The sequence below is a fragment of the Tursiops truncatus genome, chromosome 5 (assembly GCF_011762595.2).
Source record: "Tursiops truncatus isolate mTurTru1 chromosome 5, mTurTru1.mat.Y, whole genome shotgun sequence".
NCBI classification, from domain to species: Eukaryota; Metazoa; Chordata; class Mammalia; order Artiodactyla; family Delphinidae; genus Tursiops; species Tursiops truncatus.
This window is the reverse complement of record NC_047038.1, coordinates 92045729-92069563: the sequence shown is the minus strand read 5'-3', so window position 1 is coordinate 92069563 and position 23835 is coordinate 92045729. Positions and strand designations below refer to the sequence as shown.

General features: G+C 45.9%; 1 protein-coding gene across 8 annotated transcripts in view; it reads right to left on the bottom strand.

Moving 5' to 3' along the window:
• The window catches only part of SHROOM3 (shroom family member 3), a 322222-nt gene that overhangs the window by 59164 nt on the left and 239223 nt on the right, over nucleotides 1–23835 (bottom strand). For 5 of the 8 annotated variants that reach the window (XM_073805368.1, XM_073805369.1, XM_019932753.3 and 2 more), the window contains one exon: nucleotides 1486–1617. In XM_073805368.1, coding sequence (XP_073661469.1) covers nucleotides 1486–1617 — 132 coding nt within the window. Of the gene's footprint in view, nucleotides 1–1485; nucleotides 1618–4212; nucleotides 5711–12825; nucleotides 13107–20241; nucleotides 20658–23835 lie in introns of those variants that run through there. The other 3 variants (XM_019932752.3, XM_073805370.1, XM_019932754.3) reach the window with 3 other exon arrangements.

Genomic DNA, 23835 nt, shown 5'->3' with positions numbered 1-23835 from the left:
CAAGTGTTGTTGGATTATAGGAAATATAACAAATACTTTAATGTATATTTGCATATCCATAAACATGGGTAATTGCATAAATCTAAGTTTATAATGTTTATTTATTTCTAATCCAAGCCCACGTGTCTACATGAAAGAGCCACGCCCCCCCAAACTGAAATCAGGATAATTGAAAACAATGATAACCAACATCTACTGAGCGCTTACGATGGGCTAGGTACCACTCTAAGTGTTTTATGTATATTAGCATTTTCAATCCTTTCAGCAACTCTTTGGAGTAGATTAGTTATTAAACTCATTTTATAGATTGGAAACAAAGTTTAAATAACTTGCCTGCAGTTATCTATTAAGTGGCAGAATCAAGATTTGAACTCCAGGTAGCCTGATTCCACAGACAACCCCCGCCCCCATCTTACTCACTATATTATACTGCCTTTCATGCTGGTACACAGACTTATGTGACAGTGATGAAAGGCATGATGAGAATGATAACCGGAACATCATTATACCACCACCTAATGTTTACTTCACCTGACATTTATTTCTTGTTCCGCAGGAGCGGGGCTCTGTGCTAAGTGCTGAATACCTTATCTCATTGAATTCCCACAGTTGTCCTAGGAAGTAGGTTCTGTTATGCTGATTGCTGAGGCAATAGGGTGGAGTGACTGTGAGCTCAAACTGCCTGGATTTGAATCTACTGCCTCCTAACGAGATGCCTTTACACTAGTGCAAACCTCACAGCACTGGTGTGAGAATTTGATGAGGTATGCAAAGCCCTAGCACATAGAAAGCACAGATAAGTAGCTTCAAATTTTTTTTTTTTTTGCGGTACGCGGGCCTCTCACCACTGTGGCCTCTCCCGTTGCGGAGCACAGGCTCCGTCCGGATGCACAGGTTCAGCGGCCATGGCTCACGGGCCCAGCCACTCTGCGGCATGTGGGATCTTCCCGGACCGGGACACGAACCCGCGTCCCCCGCGTTGGCAGGCGGACCCTCAACCACCGCGCCACCAGGGAAGCCCGCTGCAAATTTTTATTAGACCAACTTTGTAATCTCAGGACATGCCTCAACTAGAGATAAGACGTGTTCAGTGAATATCAGTTCAGAGATGAATCAATCTTGTTGTACAATGTAACGCATTAGTCATTTCCAAAGAGCAAGATGTTGGTGTATCTCTTTTAGTGTTTTAAATTATAGCTTTAAATACAGTTGCCAATGTATTTTAAAAAAGATATTTTCATCAAATGATTTGAGGGACCCCCAGATTACCTCCCAGGAACTTGATGCTCCTTCGGAACCTAGTTTGAAAACTATCATTAGGTGGTTATCCTCCTGAACCCTGAGCTTCCATCTGACCCCCTCGTCTGGGCCCTCCTCAGCTCTCTCACTCGTCTGTGCTCTCGACCAGCCTTGCCCCCCAATTCCCTCTTCCAGCAGCCAAGTCCCTCTTCCGAACCGCTCAGTGCAGCCCTCCGTGCCTCTTACCTGTGCTTCAGTCGAAGTTTAACCCCTCCTGACCATGCTGCTTTCCTGTGCTGGGGGTCAGAGGTCAGGTGCTCCGGGCTGAAGGACTCAGAGGTGCCTGTGTCTGCAGGGTCCGGGTCTGCACACGCATCTCTGGAAAAAATAGGAAAACAGGAAGTTGAGCATGATGGTGTTCCTGGGCAGGGGGCACAAATGAATCCGACCTGGAAAATGTATGAGAATTAACCCTGGGGTTAGAGGAGAGCAGCACAGCTGAGCGTAGAGGTCTAAGCCTGCACCCACCTAGGCGCTCTGCCAGAAGGAAGGCAAATGCGCTCCTGGGGGTCTTCATCCTCCCCTATCTGTGTTCCTGTGAAGCAATAACGTGTACTTCCCAATCTTAGAATACCAGCTTTTTCCAGCCAAGGGGGAAAGAAATATATATTGACTGTTATGAAGATGAACCCTCCTATAACTCAGTAGCCACTGGTAAGTAAGTGAAAAACTGGCCTCACTGAAGCAAGCTGTCCAAGAAGGTGGTTCCCTCAGACAAGTCCCCACAGCCTCCTGTCTCAGTTTCGCAGGAAGGAGCGCAATCCTCCAGTGCAGCAGCCCTCACTCTGTTCAGTGGGTGGCAGCTCAGGGGCACATGCCAACTCTTGAGGCCGAGCTATTTCACATTGTTTAGATTCCACCGTGCTGCAGGCAAGCCTTCTGTGTGTCCATTTAACCCCACCCCCCACACAGTCCCTAACACCATTCCCATAGCTGTTTCCCTCCATACTCCCAGGCAGGCAGAGAAAAATGTTAAGCCCCGAGCGCCCAGGGCGTCCCACCATGGGAACACAGGTATTTCTTCTCCGGAGGAGAGTCTTGGCTCCTGAATTTCCAAACACCCTGACTGCACCTTCAAGGCCTCCTCTCGATCAGACTGTCTGTCCCCTGCCTCAGGTGCTGAGGAGGGCTTGCCACACTGGGTACCAGTGGTGTGTTTTCGTGTCTGTCTCTGAGAGCCGACTGGTAACCCCTGCACCACGTCCTCTGGAGAAGGCGCAAATGCCTGCTGTTTCTCCTCTGCGTTGGCCTTGGCCGAGAAGGGGTGGGATCATGAATGGTGGTGATCTCTCTGTATTTCAGGACAGGGAGGGAGATGACCAGGCAGTCGGCAGGGAGTTGCTACTTCTAAGCTAAAGTTTTCATCTTTAGTTTGATCGAAGCATCATTACCTCCTTTGTTACTTTACTTTTCTCACCAAATTTAAGATTCCTGGCTTTGAATATACTCAATATTCCCCTAGACTTGAAGTCTGAAGACCCGGTTGAGGTTCTGTCACTTGTGAGCTGAATGACGTTGGGAATGTCAACACTGAGCCTCAGGGAATGTGAGAATAAGAGGCAGAGCACACGATGTAGGAGCCTGGCCCTGGAGTCTGCTGCTGAGTCAGAGTCCTGGCCTTACCCTCTGACCAGCTCGGTACCTCGCCCTCTCTGTGCCTGTTCTCTCGTCTCTGAAATGAGTGCAAAGGACCAATGGCTTTCATACGTTGTTGAGAAACTGAAACGAATTCAGATAAAGCACTTAGGATAGAGTCTGGTACATATTCAGCCCTCAGCAAATCAGCTCCTGTTATTATATGTATCCTGCAGAGTTGCTATAAAGTTTCTAGATAATGACTATTAACTGTCTAGCATAGTGCCTACACACAGGGTATGTGCTTAATTAACGAATCAGTTTCATTACTGTCTTCAACAGCACCTTCACTTTAGAGCACCTTTCAGCTAAGATGTCATGTAAAATAGACACAATTAAAAAGACCTAATTTATGCTGGAAATAACAGCAAAAAGAGTTTTGTCCAGAGTTAGCATGTCAGAGCCTTTTGCAGAATTCATCATGTGGTCTCCAGTTAGGATTTCTACAACCCTCAGAGGCACCAACCCCAACGGCCATCAGGCTTAAGCTGAGGTGGAAAGTATACTCAAAGGCATCTCATCATCACATGAACATAAAGGTGACACAAACATACACAGCACATCCAAGACCACCCATTGGTAGAATCCATTCCGACAGCAAGCTTGCCTTTCCAGCTCTCCTCTAGACCCTGACGTTGTCTGCTGGGGAAAAACAATAAAGACCAGGCCTGAGCTTTCAAAAAAACATTGTGGCATTTAATAACTTCCTCTTTTTTTTTTTCCTAAACCACAATTGCTGGCTCTGTCCTTTCTGCACAATGGCTGAGCCCTTTTCTCTCTCCTTACCCCCTCCCCCCTCTCTGGGAGGCACCAAGGGACGGAAAGTCCAGGGTGAAAGCTGTTGGAGTAAAGGGCTGGCAGGAAGAGCAGGCAAATGGGAAGGAGATGGAAGCAAGAACACGAGACTGTCTTATCTTTTTAAGGATTTTCAGTGCGTGATCCTTTTCAACCCTAGCAGAGATGAGCACCCCAGCAATGCCCTCCAGGGGACCAGCTGACGTTAACAACTGGGTGCGAGGGTTCATAAAACCAGGGCTGGGGTTGATTGTTGCTGATGGCGGCCCCCAGGCTAAGTCACAGCACAGCCTCCCCGCTAATCTTCACCTCCCCCCACCCTGGATGGGCTGGCTCCCGAGTGAGCTGTCTGGATGCACGACACCAAGGAGGAAACAGGTGGGAAGGAGCGCAGGAAGAATCTCCAGCACCCAGAGCACTCCTTTTCTGGAATCACCTCTTTCAGGAATAACCTGGACAACAAATACACATTTTTAAACTCACATGTTCTAGTGAAAAGAAATTCCATAGTGAATCTTGTTGGCAAAACTTATGAGATGTTTTTGAAGGCTCTTTTTAATATTGTTTCTTGCTGTTCTCCAGTCTCAGTATCACCAACTATGAGTGAGGAAACAGGAATCCGAGCTGACTTGAGAAGATTTAACGGGGGCTAAAAAAAAAAGACTGTGGGGCTTCCCTGGTGGCGCAGTGGTTGAGAATCTGCCTGCCAGTGCAGGGGACACGGGTTCTAGCCCTGGTCTGGGAAGATCCCACATGCTGCGGAGCAACTAAGCCTGTGCGCCACAACTACTGAGCCTGTGCTCTAGAGCCCGTGAGCCACAACTACTGAAGACCACGCACCTAGAGCCCGTGCTTCGCAACGAGAAGCCACGACAGTGAGAGGCCCACACACCGCGATGAAGAGTGGCCCCCGCTCGCCGCAACTAGAGAAAGCCCTCGCACAGAAACGAAGACCCAACATACCCCAAAATAATTAATTAATTAAAAAAAAAAGACTGTGATCCACTATCCCAGTATCATCTTTCTTTGCCAGATAGTTAAACAAAAGATCCACGCCAACCACCTACGTATTTCTACTTTCTATGATGAGTACATTCATATTCCCAGCCCTCACTAGTCATAATTCATGAATATATACGGACTGCTTTACTATTTGGTATTTTAATAGAGTCCTTAACTGCTTTCTGAACTGAGTTTCAGCCAATACTGAAGAAAAGGTTCTGGATCATCCTGTTCCTGTAGCTCTCTTGAACACCATGAAAACTGGGGAGGGTCCAGGAAAGCTGGAGAGAAAGACATACAGAGCTGGGCTAGGCCCAATATCGTGGTCTCTCCAGATCCCTTGTGCTCCTGGTTTCTACTGCGTTTAAATGGGGATGGGCAGGGGGGCTCCTATCTCCTTAGCATGGACCGTTACAACCTTAGGAAGAGCTTGGTTCTCAGAATCAGCAGTTTCGTCCTTTTGGTTGTGTTTTATCCAGGAACAGCTTCCTTGACAGTCACATCCATTCCTGTCCCCACCAACCCAGCACCTACCCAGCAGCCAGCACTACCTTTAAAAAATAAGTGGATTACATCATCTCTAGTAATAAAAGTTGTGTAGCTTCCCCATGCACTCTGGAGGAAATCCAACTTGGCTGTGAGGTCTCCAGTGACCTGGCTCCTGCCCACCCTTTAACATCTCCCCTCTCATTCACCCTGTCCTCACTGGCCTGGCCTGGGCTCCCCAAGCCTGCCAAGCTCTCCACTTCACACATGAGGTTCCCTCCACCTGGAACAGCCTTCCTCCCAATTCTCTGCTTGGCTGACTCCTCCTCAGTCTTCCGGTCCCCAGTGGAACATCACCTCCTCAGAGGTGGCTTCATCTACCTCAAAGAGTCTCTTCCCGGCACCTGGTCTTTCCCTTGGTTGCACGTGGAGCCGCATGTAAATGTTCATTTGCACACGGTATGTACCGGACAATAAGTGCAACAGGGCCCATGGCTGACTTTTCTTCAGTTTTGTGCTTTTAAACCACTACATACCCAGGGCCTGAGACAGTGGGTGGGTCATGGGAGGCACACAACACAGACTTATAGAATGAATCATAGTTGATTGTGAAGGGAATAATTGTGGAATGCACCCAAGGTGGGGCTCTCTGCCCTTCAACCCTTAAAGGCATTAAATTGTTTCCAATACATGTTTGGGGGAAGGTAGGGATCTCTTTCCTTATAGCCACTTTCTACATAAGGTTGTGAGTCAATTTCTTTGTGAAAGTAGAATTCGGCTCTAACTCTTGGTCCCTGTCATCAACAGCTGCTTTCGTGGAGTCGAGAGCAGTGTTGGGGGACCACGGGCCAAGCCCTTCGACAAACAGTTGGTGCAGCTCAGTGCAGTTTCGCTGCCTTATGTTTCGAAGCAGCCAGCATGCCTTTTGAGATGAAGCAGACAGACCTGCATTTATACAGGGCTAAGTTGTCCTCAGAGCCCTCTGGAGAAATTCCTTTGGATTTAGGCTAGGTGCTTGCGTGTATTCATTTTCACGATCTGCTTCATGAAAAGTCGTGTTTGTGGTTTCCTGGGTTTCTATTTTCTCTTTGTGCCACTCTGTATCCATCACGCGGGAAACTGGTCCCACCGTCATCTCTGCATCCTGTTAGCAGGCCTCTTGTATCATCACCTCAGGCTCCCCAGCACTCTTCCCTTCAGTCTCTGGGAGGCGGAGAGGGCCTGGATTCTCGGCTTCTTCAGTGTGCAGAGGACGATTTTAAGAACTGATGCCCGTAGGTTCAGGTTTGTTTCTTAGCCTAACGTAGCTGTTCTTCATTTGCTGGTGACTGGGCACTTACCAAAGATTTCACAGACATTCTCAATGAACTGCCCTTTCTTTAAAAGCTCCTTGTTTCTATTGCTGGCCTTTTGGTACCTATGTATTTAGACTTAACCTTTCAGGTCACTGTCCCTTCATTACTCTCCTTTCTTGTTTTTTAAATGATGACTTACCATCTAGGAAGCTGTTCACACTGCACTCTCTCAGGCCTGTATCCTACCCAGTGCATTCCATCATAGGCATGCCTTTTACTTGTCCTCAAAAACCCTTCTGCTCACCCACCTTGGTTCGGCAGCATGGTTATTACAGGGGGGCCATACCTAACCCTTCAGCCATGCATAGCTGTGCTCTGTATGTCTCGGCCCTGTGTCTGTCTGTACCTCCTGTTCCTCTTGCTGATGCTTTTTCTCACTTGATTTCCCCTGAAACCTCCCAAATGGATCAAGTGTACAATTTATACCACTGACAGTCAGCATATTTCTGACTCTTTCTGAAACCATAAGCCTAACTATCTCCAGATCTTAAGCCCGTGACCTCTGTGCCAGCCTTGCACGGAGACTGGAAAAGGGTGGGTAGGGGAAAAAGCCAAATGATTAGCCAGATCTTTTAACCTACCTATTAAATATTTAATCTGCTCTGGATTTACTTTTGACTTCAGTTCCTCCACCCACTGGGCCCTATGACATAGCTAGCCCAGGGCAAGTGCATAAGAAAACCAAGGGCCTGGGCTTCCCTGGTGGCGCGGCGGTTGAGAGTCCGCCTGCCGCTGCAGGGGACACAGGACCGTGCCCCGGTCCGGGAAGATCCCACATGCCGCGGAGCGGCTGGGCCCGTGAGCCATGGCCGCTGAGCCTGAGCGTCCAGAGCCTGTGTTCCGCAATGGGAGAAGCCACGGCAGTGAGAGGCCCGCGTGCCACAAAAAAAAAAAAAAAAAAAAAAAAACAAAACGAAAACCAAGGGCCCTCATGCAAGGGCTTATATTAAACTGGTGATATCTTTACCACTGGAGCATCTGGCCCTAGCCGTAAACACTGAGTCTGATCTCAAATCAACTCTAGTGAGTAGCAGGCTGTAACTCTGAATGAACAGTGTAGATTCCGCACCCAGATGCTTGGGTTCCTATTCTGGCTCTGTCGCCTAGTAGGTGTTTGACTTTGGGCAGGTCACGCAACCTCTCGTGTCTCAGTTTCCTCCTCTATAAAGTGAGGATAATCTTAACACCTGCATCAAAGGATAGTTGTGAGGCTTGAATGAATTAATATGTGTAACGCACTTAGAACAGTGCCTGGCAGCGTTCACTTCTTACCGATAGAAAGGCAACTTACATTTCTTGGGTGCAGAGTACGTACCAGATACTGTGCTTTAAAAAGTTATTCATTAATTTTATCATTTGAGACAGCAATGATCCTCATTTTATAGATAAAGAAAGCAAAAAGAAAGAAAACAAGTAGAAAGAAGTCTGGCCGGAGACCATGCCACCCCTCATGAAATGCCTCTGAGGGTCCCGGGACTTTGCTTACTTTTTTCTTAGGCATCAGCCACATGCCAATCCACACCTGCCTGGCATTTCTGCCACATGACCCTTTTTCCATTCATATGAGACAAAAAGATACTAATGAAGACAAAAGACCAGCAAAAGTACCAGAATGTTACTACTGGGTGATAGGATCATGGGTGATATTTTTCTTCTCTTTCTCTAGACCTTGCAAATAGTTTACAATGAACATTTATTATTTTAACTATCAGAAAAAGCAAAACTAGCCTTATTTTTTTTCCTTACAAGAATGGGTCTCATTTCTCCATAGTTTTAAAGGAAAACCTTTGTCGGGAAATGGCAGTGGAGCTACCTACCCTGGGAGTAAATCTGGGCAGTGAAAAGACTTCACGCTGGTGGAGGGTTTCCTTTGGGATCCCTCACAACCATGGAAAAATACCTGGAGGAGGAAGCAAGATTTCTGGGAAACCAGTATCAGGTGATGAAATCGTCTTAAGAAAGTGAGGCCTCTGTCTTTCTTCCCTCCCACCCTCTCCTCTCCCTAGTGTCCAAAGAAACATAACAGTTCCATACTTTAATATTATCCATTATAGCTTGAAAGTACCTTCTGTGCATGAGTCCATTTGGCCCTCATAATAATGCTAAAGGGCCAGAACGGCAGGTATTATTTATCCCCACTTAACAGATGTAGAGACAGCCTCAGACAGGGATAGTTACTTGCGTGAGCTCAGGACTTGTAAGCTCCATGAAGGCAGGGTCCCTAACTCTAACTTGCATGCTCGCTCTTTCATATCATACTGCCTTTAGAGTCTACAATCCTAAAAATCCTCTGACACAGGTGACAAACAATACCAAAGCTTCTTTAAAGGGAAAGCTTCTTCAGAAGAAAGTCAAAAGTTACTGACGGCTACTGCTCAGACGGGTCCCCTCTCTGGCCCTAGCCCAAATGTCCCTAGCTCTAGAGAAATGATGAGACCAGATTTTGGAGGGCTCCTCCCCCATGCCACCCAGACTGCACCTTGACCCGGAACTTCCTGTTGATACAGGACACGCTTCATGGTGAGACTCAGAGCACACTGCTACACCCAGCCCAATCATCCATTCACTCAGTCAACAATCGCTAAGGTTCAACCAGGGACCACACAATGGATTAGGCATCAGGCTTGCAATGGTGACAAGCCTATTTAGACAAGAAAATCTCCCAGTCCAAATGCCTAAGACCTCCCTCTCCCAGACCACACAGCACGGTGTAGTACCAGTTACGACCTCTAGGAGAGCATGTTGGAGAGGATCTACTAGAGATGAGAAGAGCAGGAAAGAGAACAAGAAGCAACATGGCGGGGGTCCCAGCAGCTTGGGCAGTGGCCAGGCAGCCCAGCTTTGTGAAGGCTCTCGGTGCACCTGGCACATGCCCACCCTGCCTCCACGATGCCCAAGAGGAAGGTCAGATCCACCCAGGGCTCAGCGAAGGAGGAGCCCAAGAGGAGACCAGCTCCTGAGAAAGTGGAAACAAGCTAAAAAAGGTGGCAGGAAAGGGTAAATCTTCAGACCAAAAAGTGTAAACAAAAGGGGAAAGGGGAGCAAAGGGAAAACAGGCCAAAGTGGCTAAACAAGAGACTAAAGAAGATGGACCAGCAGAAAACGGAGAAACTACAAACAAGGAGAGTCCAGCCTCCCCGATGAAGCAGCAGAGAAAGAAGCCGAGTCTGATTAATATCATACACCCGGTCTTATCAGTGGTCCCTGTCTCCCTTCCTGTATACTCCAGAGGAAAGTTTTTATCAACTATTTTGTAAATGCAAGTTTTTTAGTAGCTGTAGAAACATTTTTAAGAAGGAGGGAATCCCACCTCATCCCATTTTTAAAGAGGTGAAATCAGTTGCTGACTGTTTATTTTTCGGTACAGCCAGAAGATAGTGGGATATTGAACATGGGAGGCTTTGATTATCTTGGGTGTCAACTTAACATTCCATAGACGGGGGTAATTTTTATATCCTATAATACAAAGCATACTTATTTGGAGTCAGTAGTGCATGTAATATGTCTTGAACACTTTAAATTACATCTCTTCCCAAGTTGTTTTTGGTAGAATTGTTTCCTAAAGCAAACCACTCCTTGATCTTGGCTCTCCTTGTCAGAATTTTGTGCACTCTGTAACATCTTCGGTCATGGTCATCCAGTTTTCCTAGTAACTTTGTAAATGTGCTACGAACAACTGAAAATTTAAGTGTGTGGTGTATATGGTATTAAATCATGAATTAGTGTAACTTACGATATAACAGCATGTCAAAATTTAAACATATTGGTACTTGATATCCTGTTAAGGAAAATTTGCCTCCGAATTTTAAGCTGGAAAGTCGCCGGAATAACTGTTCAGAAGAGAATCACAACTACACAATCTTTTAGATTTTTGGTACATATATTAAGAATTGTGTGCAAACTGAAATGTCTGTGTACTCATCCTCAAAACAACCAATAAAATCTCAATTATGAAAAGAAAAAATAAATCGACACAGTGGAAGTAACACAGGAAAATAGATTTGGTAATACTTCCTCCCTTATTTCCACAAAACATTAGGGAAAAGGAGTTTGGATGGCTAAGTAGACACCAAAAACGGCCATATATGCACGAACTATTATAGAGGGAAATAGTACTGGAGCGGCGGCCAGGAGGCCTGCACTGGGTTGGTACAGATGTACTTTAGGGTTCCTTTTACCGTTAACAGTCTACAAACCAAGGGGGGAAAGGGGCATAAATGACAAATCCTGAGTGAGAAAACGATTTCTCAAGTATCTCCGTCCACAAGTAATGAGCACTTTCTACACGCAGATTCCAAGCTGGAATCTATGCAGAATAGAAGACAATTTCTGACTTCCAGCCTTGCTGGAGAGACACACAAAGAATTTGAAGCCAGATCAACTTGGGTTCCAATCTGAGCTCTGCCACTATTCTGTCTGAGCCTCAGGGCCTCTTCTGTAAAAAGGGGACAGAGTATGATGTGCCTGGTGACGCGGCTATGGGACTAGTAAGCCGGGCATGTGATAATCACTACAAGACAGGAGCTATTATCATTTGATCTAAGTGACCTACATGAGAGAGGTGAATATGGGAAGTCACCCAAGGGGTGTGACAGGATGCTGCTATAACGATCGGCTCTTTAATTCCTTAAAAAGGGCAACAGCAAATGTCCAAAGCCTTTGGCGAGGGATATAAATATTTAACGCCACAGTAGAGGTTTTTGCATATAGGAACAGGAAATATGGGGCATTACCTGGGCCCCTTAGGAACAGATTGGCGCAGAGGACCCAGCAACCAGTGTGAAAGAAATGGTTCCTGGAACATCAAGGCAGAATTGGCCTAAGGAATTCTTCTGGAGGCCTCCTCTCACCAGAGGGAGCCTCAGGCAGTGGGTAGGGATGGCACTCAGCAAAAGTGTCTGCATGGCTGTTTTAAAAACATGATGAGCTTGGGCCCAGTTTTTTTTAGCCCCTGGAGTCCTCCTACGTCAGGCTCTGGGGAGAGAGACTCCTGCCCTCCTGCAGGCAGAAGTGGGTGGAGGGGCTCTGGCTCTAAGGTCCCTGGGATGGCAATGCGGTCTGTGGGAGACAGGGTCTCTCTCCCATCTACTTGCAAATAAGTTGCTCCTGTCCTAGACCTGCCTGGAGAAGAGGGGGTAGACGTTAAAAATGTAAATGGACGTGGTCATTCATTGGGAGAAAATAGGTCCCTGGCTAAATTTGGCAACAGCTGAGGAATCTTAGCAAAAATGAACTCACCCCCTTGTTTGTGAGGGAGGCCTAATCCTTACTTTGCCCAAGAGGATTACTGGGTCTTAGAAAGAAGCTCACATGCACTTTTTTTAAGCTCATGCCAACTGCATTTGTGTCCACAATATCCAAGATTCTTTCTGCTTTTTAGGGTAGATAATAGACATTCCATGCTATTTAAATGCCTCCAAATCTCAAACCTAAATGTTTCCAACCTTTGCTATTATCCAAAGTAGGACTCTGTCTCCCAAGCTTTCCCCTGGCTGTTGCTTTATACTCTTTGGAAGCACATTTTAAATGGAAGGCAAGGTACCAAATTGCAGTCAATTTGTGGAAAAGTAATTGTTTGTGGTTTACAATACACCTTTTCAAGGTGTTTGTAACTATGGTTCCACTGGCTAAGTTTCTACTTATCCCCACCATTTTTCCTTTCCTTTGATGACTATAGGGTTAGTGTAATACAGTCCAGAGTTCTTTTTTTCTTTTCTTTTCTTTTTAAAAATCCTGTGTGTCCCCACTCACCCCAACACTACCCTATCCTCTCCAGGGAATTGTGGACCCACTGACATACATAACACAAAAGTGGGACTGACATAAATCTGTCTTTAGCTTAGCATGGCAGTCTCAAAACATCATTAAAAAGTATTCCCAATTGACACCCGTGTTGGACTTTACACTTTACGAAGTATTTTTACATAACAAATGCAATCCTCATAATAACCCTCAGGAGTGTCCTCCCTCTTCACAGAAAATGAAACTGAGGCACAGGTAATTTAAATAAATCGCTCGAGATCACAAGTAGAGCGGTAAAACACAGACCCAACACACTAAAAGGCTCCAAGGCACGCCCTTGACCACGACCTACAACAGCCATATCACCTCGGGGCTCAGATATCTGCAGACGGAACAAACTCTAGAAAACAGAGCTGCCTGATCCCAGGAAAAGCACAACAATTCTTCCAGTGCTGGCTTCCTCAGGAGCGACGATCTGCGGTGGCTTCTATTGGTAGCCACTTCTCCTCACCTTTCCCACCGGGGCTGGTTAATTTCCACTCGTAGTTAACCATTCCTGTTTCCGCTCTGGGGCCTGTGGAACCCTAAATGAGAACGAATTTGGGCCTCAGATGGTATCTAAAGTGACAGCTTCAAGACAAACTCTGAGCGAGTCATGTTCTGCTCTTGAACCTCAGGTCCCCACATGATCCCCCAGTTTCCTGTGCCCACCTGGTCCTCCAGGCTGGAGGAAAACTGGCCTTGGACACCAATTCCTTCCAGACCAGAGCCTGGTCTTGTGAATGTCAACTACGCATAAACAGGTGGTACTGGGCACAAAAGCCGAAGCGAAAGCAGGTGGGAAAGTGAGTGGTCATCTTTATCTGATTGGGCAGAGCAGGTCCTACCCCCTCCCCTGGGCACCAACATACAGGAGGCGGCAGCCGGCGGGCCAGCCGAGGGCAGGAAATACACTGTGAGCCGTGCATCACCCCTGGTCTCCCCTCCCACTAGAACGCCAGCATGCCAAGCCTGGGAAAGGTACAGAATCCACGACAAAGAGAAGGTACCGGACTGTGACCCCATGTCATGAACCAGTGGCGGATCGGGGGCCTCCGCCCCAGACAGACCTGGCTCCGAGGGGAGGCGGCCTCCTCCCACTGTGGAATTCCAGCTGCTAGTGGTGAAGAGGTAACCATGGGAACTGATACAAAGGGCTTCAAGTTGAGGGAAAGAGGCTGGAGGCGATGGTGAACAGGCAGAGTGGGACTTCAAGGGACAGTCCTGCGATTCTCCTAACTTTAGCTGAGCACAGTTACTGTGGATCAGACTAGCGACAGGTGGAGCTTGCACAGAGCCAAGCAGCCTCGAGGGGTCAGCGACAACCAGAGTGCCAAGACCCCTGTAGGTTCTTCCTCCAGATTTCTTTTCTCCCCTTCAGAGAGCGGAGCCCCAGAAGTCTCGTCTGCCAGGAACTTTGCCCTGAGATAACGTGGCTCACTTGGGTGGACAAAACTGGTACATGGTGACACTCCTTCTAATACAAGCAGCACTTTGCAAAGGGGCTCCTCCTCATGCCCCCTGGCCTCAGCCCACTGCCCCCAGCGGCACCCACTCTGCTTGCTGGGGGGCTTTCTGGCGTGTCTTAAACAGACCTGGGCGACTGAGGAAATGGTCCTGAGATGCCGGCTGTCAAGCTACGCTGCAGAGGAGAGGCATGGGTGTTGAGAACATTAATACAGAGAATCTTGCACAAAAACCTGTACTCTGGTGGGGCAGGGTGGGGATTAAGTGAAAAGGCTCATATCTAAACAGGGAATCGTGTCTGTAGAGATATTTAACGACGCTTCCCCCTGAGGCATCCACATGTTATTTTAATTGGCCGATGTGACTTTGTATGTCTGCATTAAATCAGTAGGGTTCTCAATCTACCACTTGGGATTTCTTCTTATTTAAAGTTCTAACTCAGGGTTCTCCAGAATCTGGCAGTTGAGGAAAAGCCACGAAAATGGGGAACACAAAATATCCCGGGGTAACAGTTTACTGTTCCTCTTATTTTTTGGAAGTATAGTTGATTTACAATGCTGTGTTAGTTTCAGGTGTACAGCAAAGTGATTCAGTTATGTGTATATATGTGTGTGTGTGTGTGTGTGTGTGTGTGTGTATACGCATATATATTCTAACAGGTACACACTACTATACATAAAATAAATAAGCAACAAGGACCTACTGTTCCTCTTACTTTCAGGGCTCTGGAGCACACTTCTCACCCTGCCTTCCGGTGGAGACCAAGATAAGATCACACCTATGTCAATCCCTACACGGGCTCCACAAAGTCTAGGCCAAATCCACATTTTCCGTTCACAGGCCAGAGAGGGCCATTCACAGGAAGACTGCTGAGGGGCTGGGGAAAGACCCTGACATGTTTATGAGCGCCTCTGCTGTAAGCCCCGCTCCACAAAGTTGAAAGTAGGTCCATCGACCACTTAAGAACATACCAATTCTCCATCACCAGCGTTCACCTGCATACAGCCCATAATGGTCGCCCCAGCACCACTTATTGGTGTAACTTTCTCCCTGCAATCATGAAATCTTAAAATAATTTTACCTAAAAGGGAAAAGTAACTGACATCTATTATGAACCTCCTCAGTTGAGAGATCTTGTGGGGTTCCAACCCTGGCACCTCCATGCCCTCAGCAAGCTATTTAATCTCTTCTGTGTTTGGGGGTTTCCTCACCTCTAAAGGGGGCAATAACAGTGCCTACCTCATTGGAGTGCAAGGAAGATACAAGAAGAGCTTCAGACAGTGCTTTACTCTTAGCAAGTACTCGATAGATATTAATACCCACCAGGTGCCAGGCTAGTTATTTTTACATGTATTTTGTCATTTAATCCTTATAACAGCCTAATCTGATCTATATTAATACTTCTTTTATCACCATTTTGCAGATGAGGAAACTCAGGCTTAAAGAATTTAAGAACTTACCCTAAATCACTAGTAGGTAGTAGAGCTCAGATTCAAACCCAGGTGGTTCTGTTTCCACAGTCTAAGACACTTTCCACGACACTACACTGCCTTTATAGGAGACCATTTTGTTGTTATTTTTAGTAAGGATAAGAAGAAGAAATTCTGGTGTTTAAGAAAATAGTACCAATGGGGGTGAGAAGACCCCAGGATTTTAAACCTCCACCTTAAGCAAGAGGCTTTAAAAAAAAGCCAACAAAACTAGCCTAAGAGAGTCCTCTGCTCTGAAAAAAAGTCCAAGAGAAATGGACACACATTCACATTCACAATCAAGGCAGCTATGAACCCTTGAGTATAAAATGACTTATTATTTATCATTGAATTCCCAGCGGCTAATATGTTCTCAGTAAACATTGGATAAATGTTTAGTGAATGAATTAAAACAACCTAAAAACAAAATGCCTCTGTTGGAGTTGGAAAAGTTTATATCATCTTTCCCAAACACTCTGTTGAACCTAAATAATTGAAGCTTAATAGATTAAGTAAACTAGTATTATATTTACCACTCTGTGCAAGGCATTTTACTGAAAATTCCAGTTATACAATGTGTCCCTTTAAAAAAAAAAAAGCACATTATACAGAGATCGTTTTTTCTTTTCCCCCTACATGGCTGGAAAGAGTTTATAATATGTAAACCTTTCACCTGGATTCTGTGAATGCTGTGAGCCTAATCTGGGAGTTCAGCTTCAACTGCTACCACTAAATCAGTCCTCAGAAAAAGAGGGATTTATGGGACTTCCCTGGTGGTGCAGTGGTTAAGAATCCACCTGCCAACGAAGGAGACACGGGTTCGATCCCTGGTCCAGGAAGATCCCACATGCTGGGGAACGACTAAGCCTGTGCGCCGCAACTACTGAGCCTACGCTCTAGAGCCCGCGCGTCACAACTACTGAAGCCCGTGTGCCTAGAGCCCATGCTACGCGACAAGAGAAGCCACCGCAATGAGGAGCCCGTGCACCGCGACGAAGAGTAGCCCCGCTCGCCGCAACTAGAGAAAGCCGGCGCGCAGCAACGAAGACCCAACGCAGCCAAAATAAATAAATAAATAAAGAGGGGTTTACCTAGTGAGTATCTCCTTTCTTTGAGGTTTACCTCTGTTGGCAAAGCAAAGCCCCACTGGTATTTTGATCAGATAGGCAAGAACTTTAAATTTAAACTCCCTACAACCTCGAAAAAGGACCCATTAAAATGAAGACACCTACAATGCTAAGGATATCGGTTAATATGTTACATAATCGTAAACAAATGAGACGGCTTTCGCAAAAAGTGCAAATAACTTTATCATTAACACCAAAACCACATATTTATCACAGTACATGGAATTATTAGCTGACACTTATTGAGTCCTTAACTAAGCTAAATACTTTCATTATCTAACTCAATCCTTACAACCACCCTATATGAAGGAGATGTTTTATTCCTTTCCAACGTTTCCGGGTTCAGAGGCATTTAATAACTTGCCCAAGGTAACGTAAACCTACAAGCAGAGATGGGATGTATACCCTTATCTATCCCTAGGACTTAAGTTCTTCTTCTAATTGAGCTAATGCTTCTCATACAATAAAATACATGTCTTAAGTGTTCAGTTCCATGGAGTTAGACACTGTGTAACCATCATGCAAATAAAGACACAGAACATTTCTATGGCTCCAGAAAGTCTCTTCTTACCTCTTTCTACTCAAACTCTCCCCCACCCTGCCACCTATCCCAAGCAACCACTAACTTCTGCGGTCACAGATTAGTTTTGCCTATTCTAGTACTTCATAAATAGAACTGTTTGTGTATCCTTTTTGTGTCTGGCTCCTTTCAGTTTAACATAATGGTTGAGATTCGTCCTGGCTGTTGTATGTATCCCAAGTTCATCCCTTTTGATTGTCAAGTAGTATTCCATTCGTATGGCTGTACCACAGTTTATCCATTTTCTTGTTGATGGACATAGGGCTGTTCCCAGCTGCTGGCAATTACGAATAAGGTTGCTATGGCCACTCTGTCCAAGTCTCTTAGTGGACATTTGTTTTCATCAACTTGGGTAAACAGCTAGGCGTGGATATGTTAAGTCACAGGGTCGATGTATGTTTAACTTTACAACAAACCCAAGTTCTTAACCCCTGTACTCTACTCCCTGCGAATGACACTAGCTTATTAACCTGTTTGATTTCTCCTTTAATACGACATGTTCCCTGAGGGCAGAGGACCCATCTCCAGTTGCTGGGCTACCTCCCACATTTGTTGAACAAATGAAGACCACTGTTCATACTCCTATTCCTTCTTGGGCGTTACCATAGCATAAGAAAACATGCTTGGCATGCATGGAGAAATAGGACAAGCTGAAGGGTGTGAGGTGGAGTGAAAAACTGCCCAGCCAGGAGACTCCTGACTTCCCATTTTCTTTTTGACATGACCTTTCCTAGAAAGTGAACCCTTCCCACTGATCCTGCAGGGAGGGCGGGGGGCGGGGGGGGGGCGTTCCTCATCAAGTGACCACGGAAAGGGAGGAAGGTGTCACTGCAATTGAGGTCACACGGTGGCTAGAATTACAGGATACTTCTGTCAAACAGGAGGGCGGAGGAAGCAGCAACCCATGAAATCCTGACCTTCTGAAAATCACCAGCAATACAGCAGCACAGCTGGAGCTCAGGGGGGCAGCCTCCAATAGAAGTTACAGGAATACTTGGTTTTGGTGAAAGCACTACATAGTTTCTCCATTGGAAATGGAAAGCCAAGAATAAATTTTACGAGAAAGCAAGATGTTGATGTAAAAATGTAACCAGATTGAACACACAAGATAGGAGCCTGAAAAGAAGGTTGGGTCCAAGTAGAGAAAGCTCTCAGGCACACCAACCTTAGCTCCACGGTTTATTACACACACACACACACACACACACACACCCCTTCCGGCCTTGGGAGGCAGAACTTTTAATTCCCATGAATCAATTCATTCATTTACTTTAAGTTACAGAACTTACACTATCCTCAACCTAGAACTTCTTAGAAAGTAAATAAATCATTGTTGATTTTGTATCCATCAATAGAAAAGGACTGGCAAGTCCTGAAGACAATTTACAATCTTTCTTACCAAAGGAGAATCTTTGTTTTACATCAAAATCAAAACAGGGCTTCACCACATCCTGGGCTCAGGTGTTTTCTTTATTTCCTTTGGTCCCAGGTTATCGAGGACTGAAATTTGTTTAGAATTCCTCAGTTTGGGGGTTCTGAGAGGTGACCGAGCCTTCCTTTATCCAAACAGTACTGCACTGAAGCCATCCTAGGCAGATGGATGCCTATCCTATTCTTAAAATCTCCAGGGAAGTAAATTCTCTACAACGTCCCTTGGTAACCTTCTCCAGGGTTTTATCAAGCGTACGGTGAGGAAGTTCTGATGCAGAAACCAATAAAAATATTAACTCTATGAGCCTAGCTACAAGCACTGGAAAGGGGTATGTGTCTGGGCACTTTGCCTTCATGGTAGAGATGTATTTACAAAACAGGCTATACAAACAGAAACCATTTGTCTGGAGCAGATGTGGAAAGTTGATTCAAGAGAAAGTGCCACAATAAATTCTGTTTATTTGAACCATGAACCATGTGAATAAGTTATTGTTGGTTATAACATTTTCTAAAGTACAAATTTGTTTTCTTGTCAATTCCTAATTTAAGCTCCTAAACCAGGTTTGTTAGCAGTTTTAAAAAGTTCACAGCTGCAAAGTTTTCAAATAACTAGGCTTCCATGAAAAACTAGGCCTTAGCAAATAGAACGTAAATGTTATTGTTATAAACAGTTTACTTCCTTCTTAGTTCTGTATATTCCACCTTTTCTGCAGCAATCATGTAATATTTTTATAATGAAAAAAAGATTTTAAAAGACAAACATTAACCATCAAAATTAATTAAAAGGTAAACCACCTTCTGGTGAGATTATTTGAGGGAAGATTTAGCCATATGTCTGACCAATGTGCTTTTAATTGGAAACGATAATTTAGCCTTTAAATATTAACTAGCTAGAAATAGGAGACGCATAGAACTATCTTTAGAAGCCCCTGTGCTAAGATTTCCTGCTGCACTCTGATGTCTCACAGCAATCTCTCCATGGAGATTATACGCATGTGGGCTCCCATTCCCTTCCTCTCAAAAGCCTCCATGCACAGAAGTGCACCACAATACTACGATTAAAATAAACAAACAAATAAATAAGTAACGCCGAAATACATCGGAGAGAAAGAGATGGTCACACCCCACCCTAACTCCCACCGGATGCTGGATGTATTGAAATTTTATAACCTCTCTCCCACTCCTCAGCAAAGCACTTTTAATCTCTCTGGGAACTCAGGGTAAAGCATGTGTCACGTATAATTTCATTTTCATGATTTAAGTTTTGCTGCATGACAGTAGAACACAACTTTAAAAAGAAATCGCCTTAAGATCTGGAACAAGTGGAAGGGGGGAGGGGCAGGCATGCCCCTCAAAAGCACACTTGGGATCTTTCCTACGGAAACAAATCCAGTAACATTAAGAAAGGCAAGTCGTTCTAAACTCAGTAGGAGCCCTCGTGGGAAGCAATTTATCAAAATTAAAATATTTCACAGATCATTTCTTCTGAAAAGTTTTCGCGCTGTCAATAATCTGCAATTCTTTTCCTCTTGGAGTGGCACCTTCTGCCTTCCTAACAAAATTTTTAAAAAGAAGAAAAAGGCCAAGACCCACGAGTGTCAGGAGACCCTCGGAGCGCGCCACCTACCCCGCCATCAGGCCGGCAGCTGGCAGAGAAAGCCCGCCCGGGGACCCATCCTCTCAGGCAGGATTTTCCAGAGTCGCCGCAGGGACCGAAATAGACACCCTTTAGAAAACAAACGGCCGGGCCCCCGCCCTCCCTCCCCCCCCACCCACACAGGGCCAGGGGAATTGGACCCGAGCCCCGCACTCACCATCGCCGCTGGCCGGGCAGCCGCCGCCTCCCCCCGGGGCCGCGCTGGGCTCCGGGCCGACGCCAAGTTCAAACCTCGCCGCCGCTGCGAGGAGGCGGCGCGGGGCATAGTCGGCTGGGCTCGGCCGCGCTCAACAATGGGCGGCTCGGCCGCGCCCAGCGCGCTGCGCCCCGGCTACAGCGGCTGCTGTGCGGCGGGCCCGGGGCGCGCGGCTGCTGGGGGTGAACCCGGGCGAAGGGCCCGGAGGGTGCGGGAGGAACCCGACCACTAGGCCTCCCCGGCCGCAGGGGCCGCGCCGGAGGATCCGCGCTCGCTCGGCGCTCGCCACCAGGTAATCCCACAGGAAGCCTCCCGGATTGGCCCGGACGCTCAGGACGAGATTTGCATTTCAATGGCAGCGCTGGCTCCCTAAGGTTTGAAAACGGATTCTGGGCTGCGAGAGTCGGGCTCCGCTAGCCCCTCCGCAGTCAGCGTCCTCGGGTCCTCGTGGTATTAAGGGGACCGACGCACACACTCTCAGGCCCTGCTTTATCGGTTCACAGTCAGAAAGGTGTCTTAACTCCACCTCCCCGCCCATTTTGAAATGAAGAGGGAGCCAAAAGGAAAAGAGCCACTTCAAGAAGCCCGCGCTCGCTTTTCAGGGGCTATATAGTTAGTAATTGATCAAATGAAGCACGAATGAAGAAGCAAGGTAAAAAGTTCACTTTTTTTTTTTTTTAAAAAGCACCTCACATTACAAGGAAAATAACCATCCACGGAGAGTGTGTCCTTTTTCAGTATAAATCAACCAGAGAATTTCAGGTTGTTGCTGAACGCTAATGCTGTTGAAACCTCCCTTCCCAGTTCTTTTGTTTCCAGGAGCATCTTTTCTAGATGAGAGACAGGTGATTATTCAGTGGTTATGACTGTGATCTTTCAGATTTTGGATTCAGCTTTGCAAACTTGGGGGTCTTAGGCAATATGTACATTTGCATTTGTTTTGCATTAGGATAAGATAGGGGCGCCCATTTAATATTCTTAAGGAAGCTATGTGCTATTTTCAGCTCCATCTTTCTTCAAAGGCTTTTCCAGCCTCTTTCAAGGGAGGTAAGATTTTCTTTTTTCCTAGAGAGTACCTTTCTTAATTGCTTTCACATGTCATCTCCAGTGATTAAAATAACAGTAAGGTTTGAGATTGGCTTTATTACTTCTCAAGCAAAATGCCTGTTAAAATTTCAGGTTCTATATTTAAGGCGATACACATATAGACACAGAAAAGAGAATGCTTAATTAGGTAGGAAGTAGAAGCCTCAGTTCCCATAGAGTTAATATTATTTGCCTTTACTTGTCTGTGTTCTTTGTAATATACCGGCAGAATGCAGAAGCCATTAGGGGCTACAGCAACAACTAAATAGGCCTCTTTACAGATATCTTCATGGACAGGCTCCCCCTCCCCAAGGTATTATCTCCCTTAAAATTGTATTTTGGGGCTTCCCTGGTGGCGCAGTGGTTGAGAGTCCCCCTGCCGATGCAGAGGACACAGGTTCGTGCCGCGGTCCGGGAAGATCCCACATGCCCGCGGAGCGGCTGGGCCCGTGAGCCATGGCTGCTGAGCCTGCGCGTGTGGAGCCTGTGCTCCGCGGCGGGAGAGGCCACAACAGTGAGAGGCCCGCGTACCGCAAAAAAAAAAATTGTATTTTGTTTTCACTATGGTATCACAAGCATGTACAAATATATATATACCTGCCACACAGCCAGAGAGGTACCCACACACATTGTTGCTAGATGTAAGAAGCAGGGAGGCTAATGTTGCCTGTCCTGTGTCCTAATGTCCTGTAGGAGTCTAGTTTTAGGTGGAAGCAGGTGATAGTCAGAACTTAAGCTTTAAACAACGTGGTCAGTCCTTACAGCTTAGCAAGCATATTGCCGCTGCCACCATGTTGAGGAAGTAAGAAGTATCAGCTGAGGACACAGCCAGGAGCTCGGTAGGCAGAATAGATAAGACCTCCTCTCCTGCTGCTGCTTTATCTTGTTTTCTAAGTGCTCAGGGTCAGGTGAAATCTCATAAGTGTGGACCAGATCCCTCCACTCCTGCATGAAACATCACTTTAAATTGGTGATTCAAAACACACTTTGGCCATAGAAAATAAACTTATGGTTACCGAACAGGAGAGTGGGGAGGGATAAATTAGGAGTTTGGGATTAGCAGATACAAACTACTGTATATAATAAAAAGATAAACAAGTAGGTCCTACACTATAGCACAGGGAACTACATTCAATATCTTGTCGTAACGTATAACCTATACAAAACAGAATCACTTTGTTGTACACCAAAAACTAACACAACATTGTAAATCAACTATACTTTAATTTAAAAAAATGTTTTAAAAGTACTTTGGATCCAACTTTTAGCTCCTGCACAGCCTGTATTACACCAGTGAAATCCATCACTACCATGGGAAGTCCCTGGGCTTCCACTGTACCGCAGATTCTGGAAAAATACTTTTTTTTTTTTTTTGCAGTACGCGGGCCTCTCACTGTTGTGGCAGTGAAGCCCCATGATTCTTTTTTTAAACATCTTTATTGTGATATAATTTACGTACCGTAAGATTTACACTTGGAAAGAGGCACATTTTTGCCCTTCCCCTCCCCAAGTCTTCTCTGATGCTGGAGCAGGTGGTGGGAGGAAAAGATCAGAGACACGGGAACAAGTCCCTGGCAGCGTGGGGACCACAGCGCTCACCTACACAGAGACATACCAGACAGGGGTGCGTGGAAGGTGCAACCAGGTGGTGATGGGAGAGGGGTCATGAGTCGAAAGGAGGGCTGAAGGGCTTCCCTGGTGGCGCAGTGGTTAAGAATCCGCCTGCCAATGAAGGGGACACGGGTTCGAGCCCTGGTCCGGGAAGATCCCACATGCCGCGGAGCAACTAAGCCCGTGCACCACAACTGCTGAGCCTGCGCTGTAGAGCCCGTGCTCCACAACAAGAGAAGCCACCGCAATGAGAAGCCCACGCGCCGCAACGAAGAGTAGCCCCCGCTCACCGCAACTAGAGAAAGCCCGCGCGCAGCAACGAAGACCCAGCGCAGCCAAAAAAATAAAAAAATAAAAAGGCTGGAGACAGGACTGGCCCCTTAGGCAGCCAGCACGGGCACTGTATGCAATCATCGGCCAAATCATTTTCCCCCCATCTCACATAAATATTTCAACCTACAAACCCAAATTAAGTTTGAGTTAAATATGATAACCTAAAAATATTTAAAATCAAATTAGACTATTCTAATTGAGGACCTGGCATAATTCAGAATGACCTGATTCATACTGTATACACACTTAGAAGTTTGTTTTTCCACTATAATTGTCAGGTCTTATTACTAAGGAGAAACTGTGAGAATGAGTATCTTTTTCAAATAAAAAGCTTAAGAAATTTAGGATGACTTCCATATGCTCTAAATTCCAGCTTCAGCGGTTATTCTTTGAATTATTTAATTTCAATTAGTCTAACAATTAATTATACCTTGAAAGAAACTACATATAGAAATCATATACGTGATTCAGATTTTGAAATTTTTTTCACAAATTTAGCTTCTTTTCTATATTACGGTAGTAAGT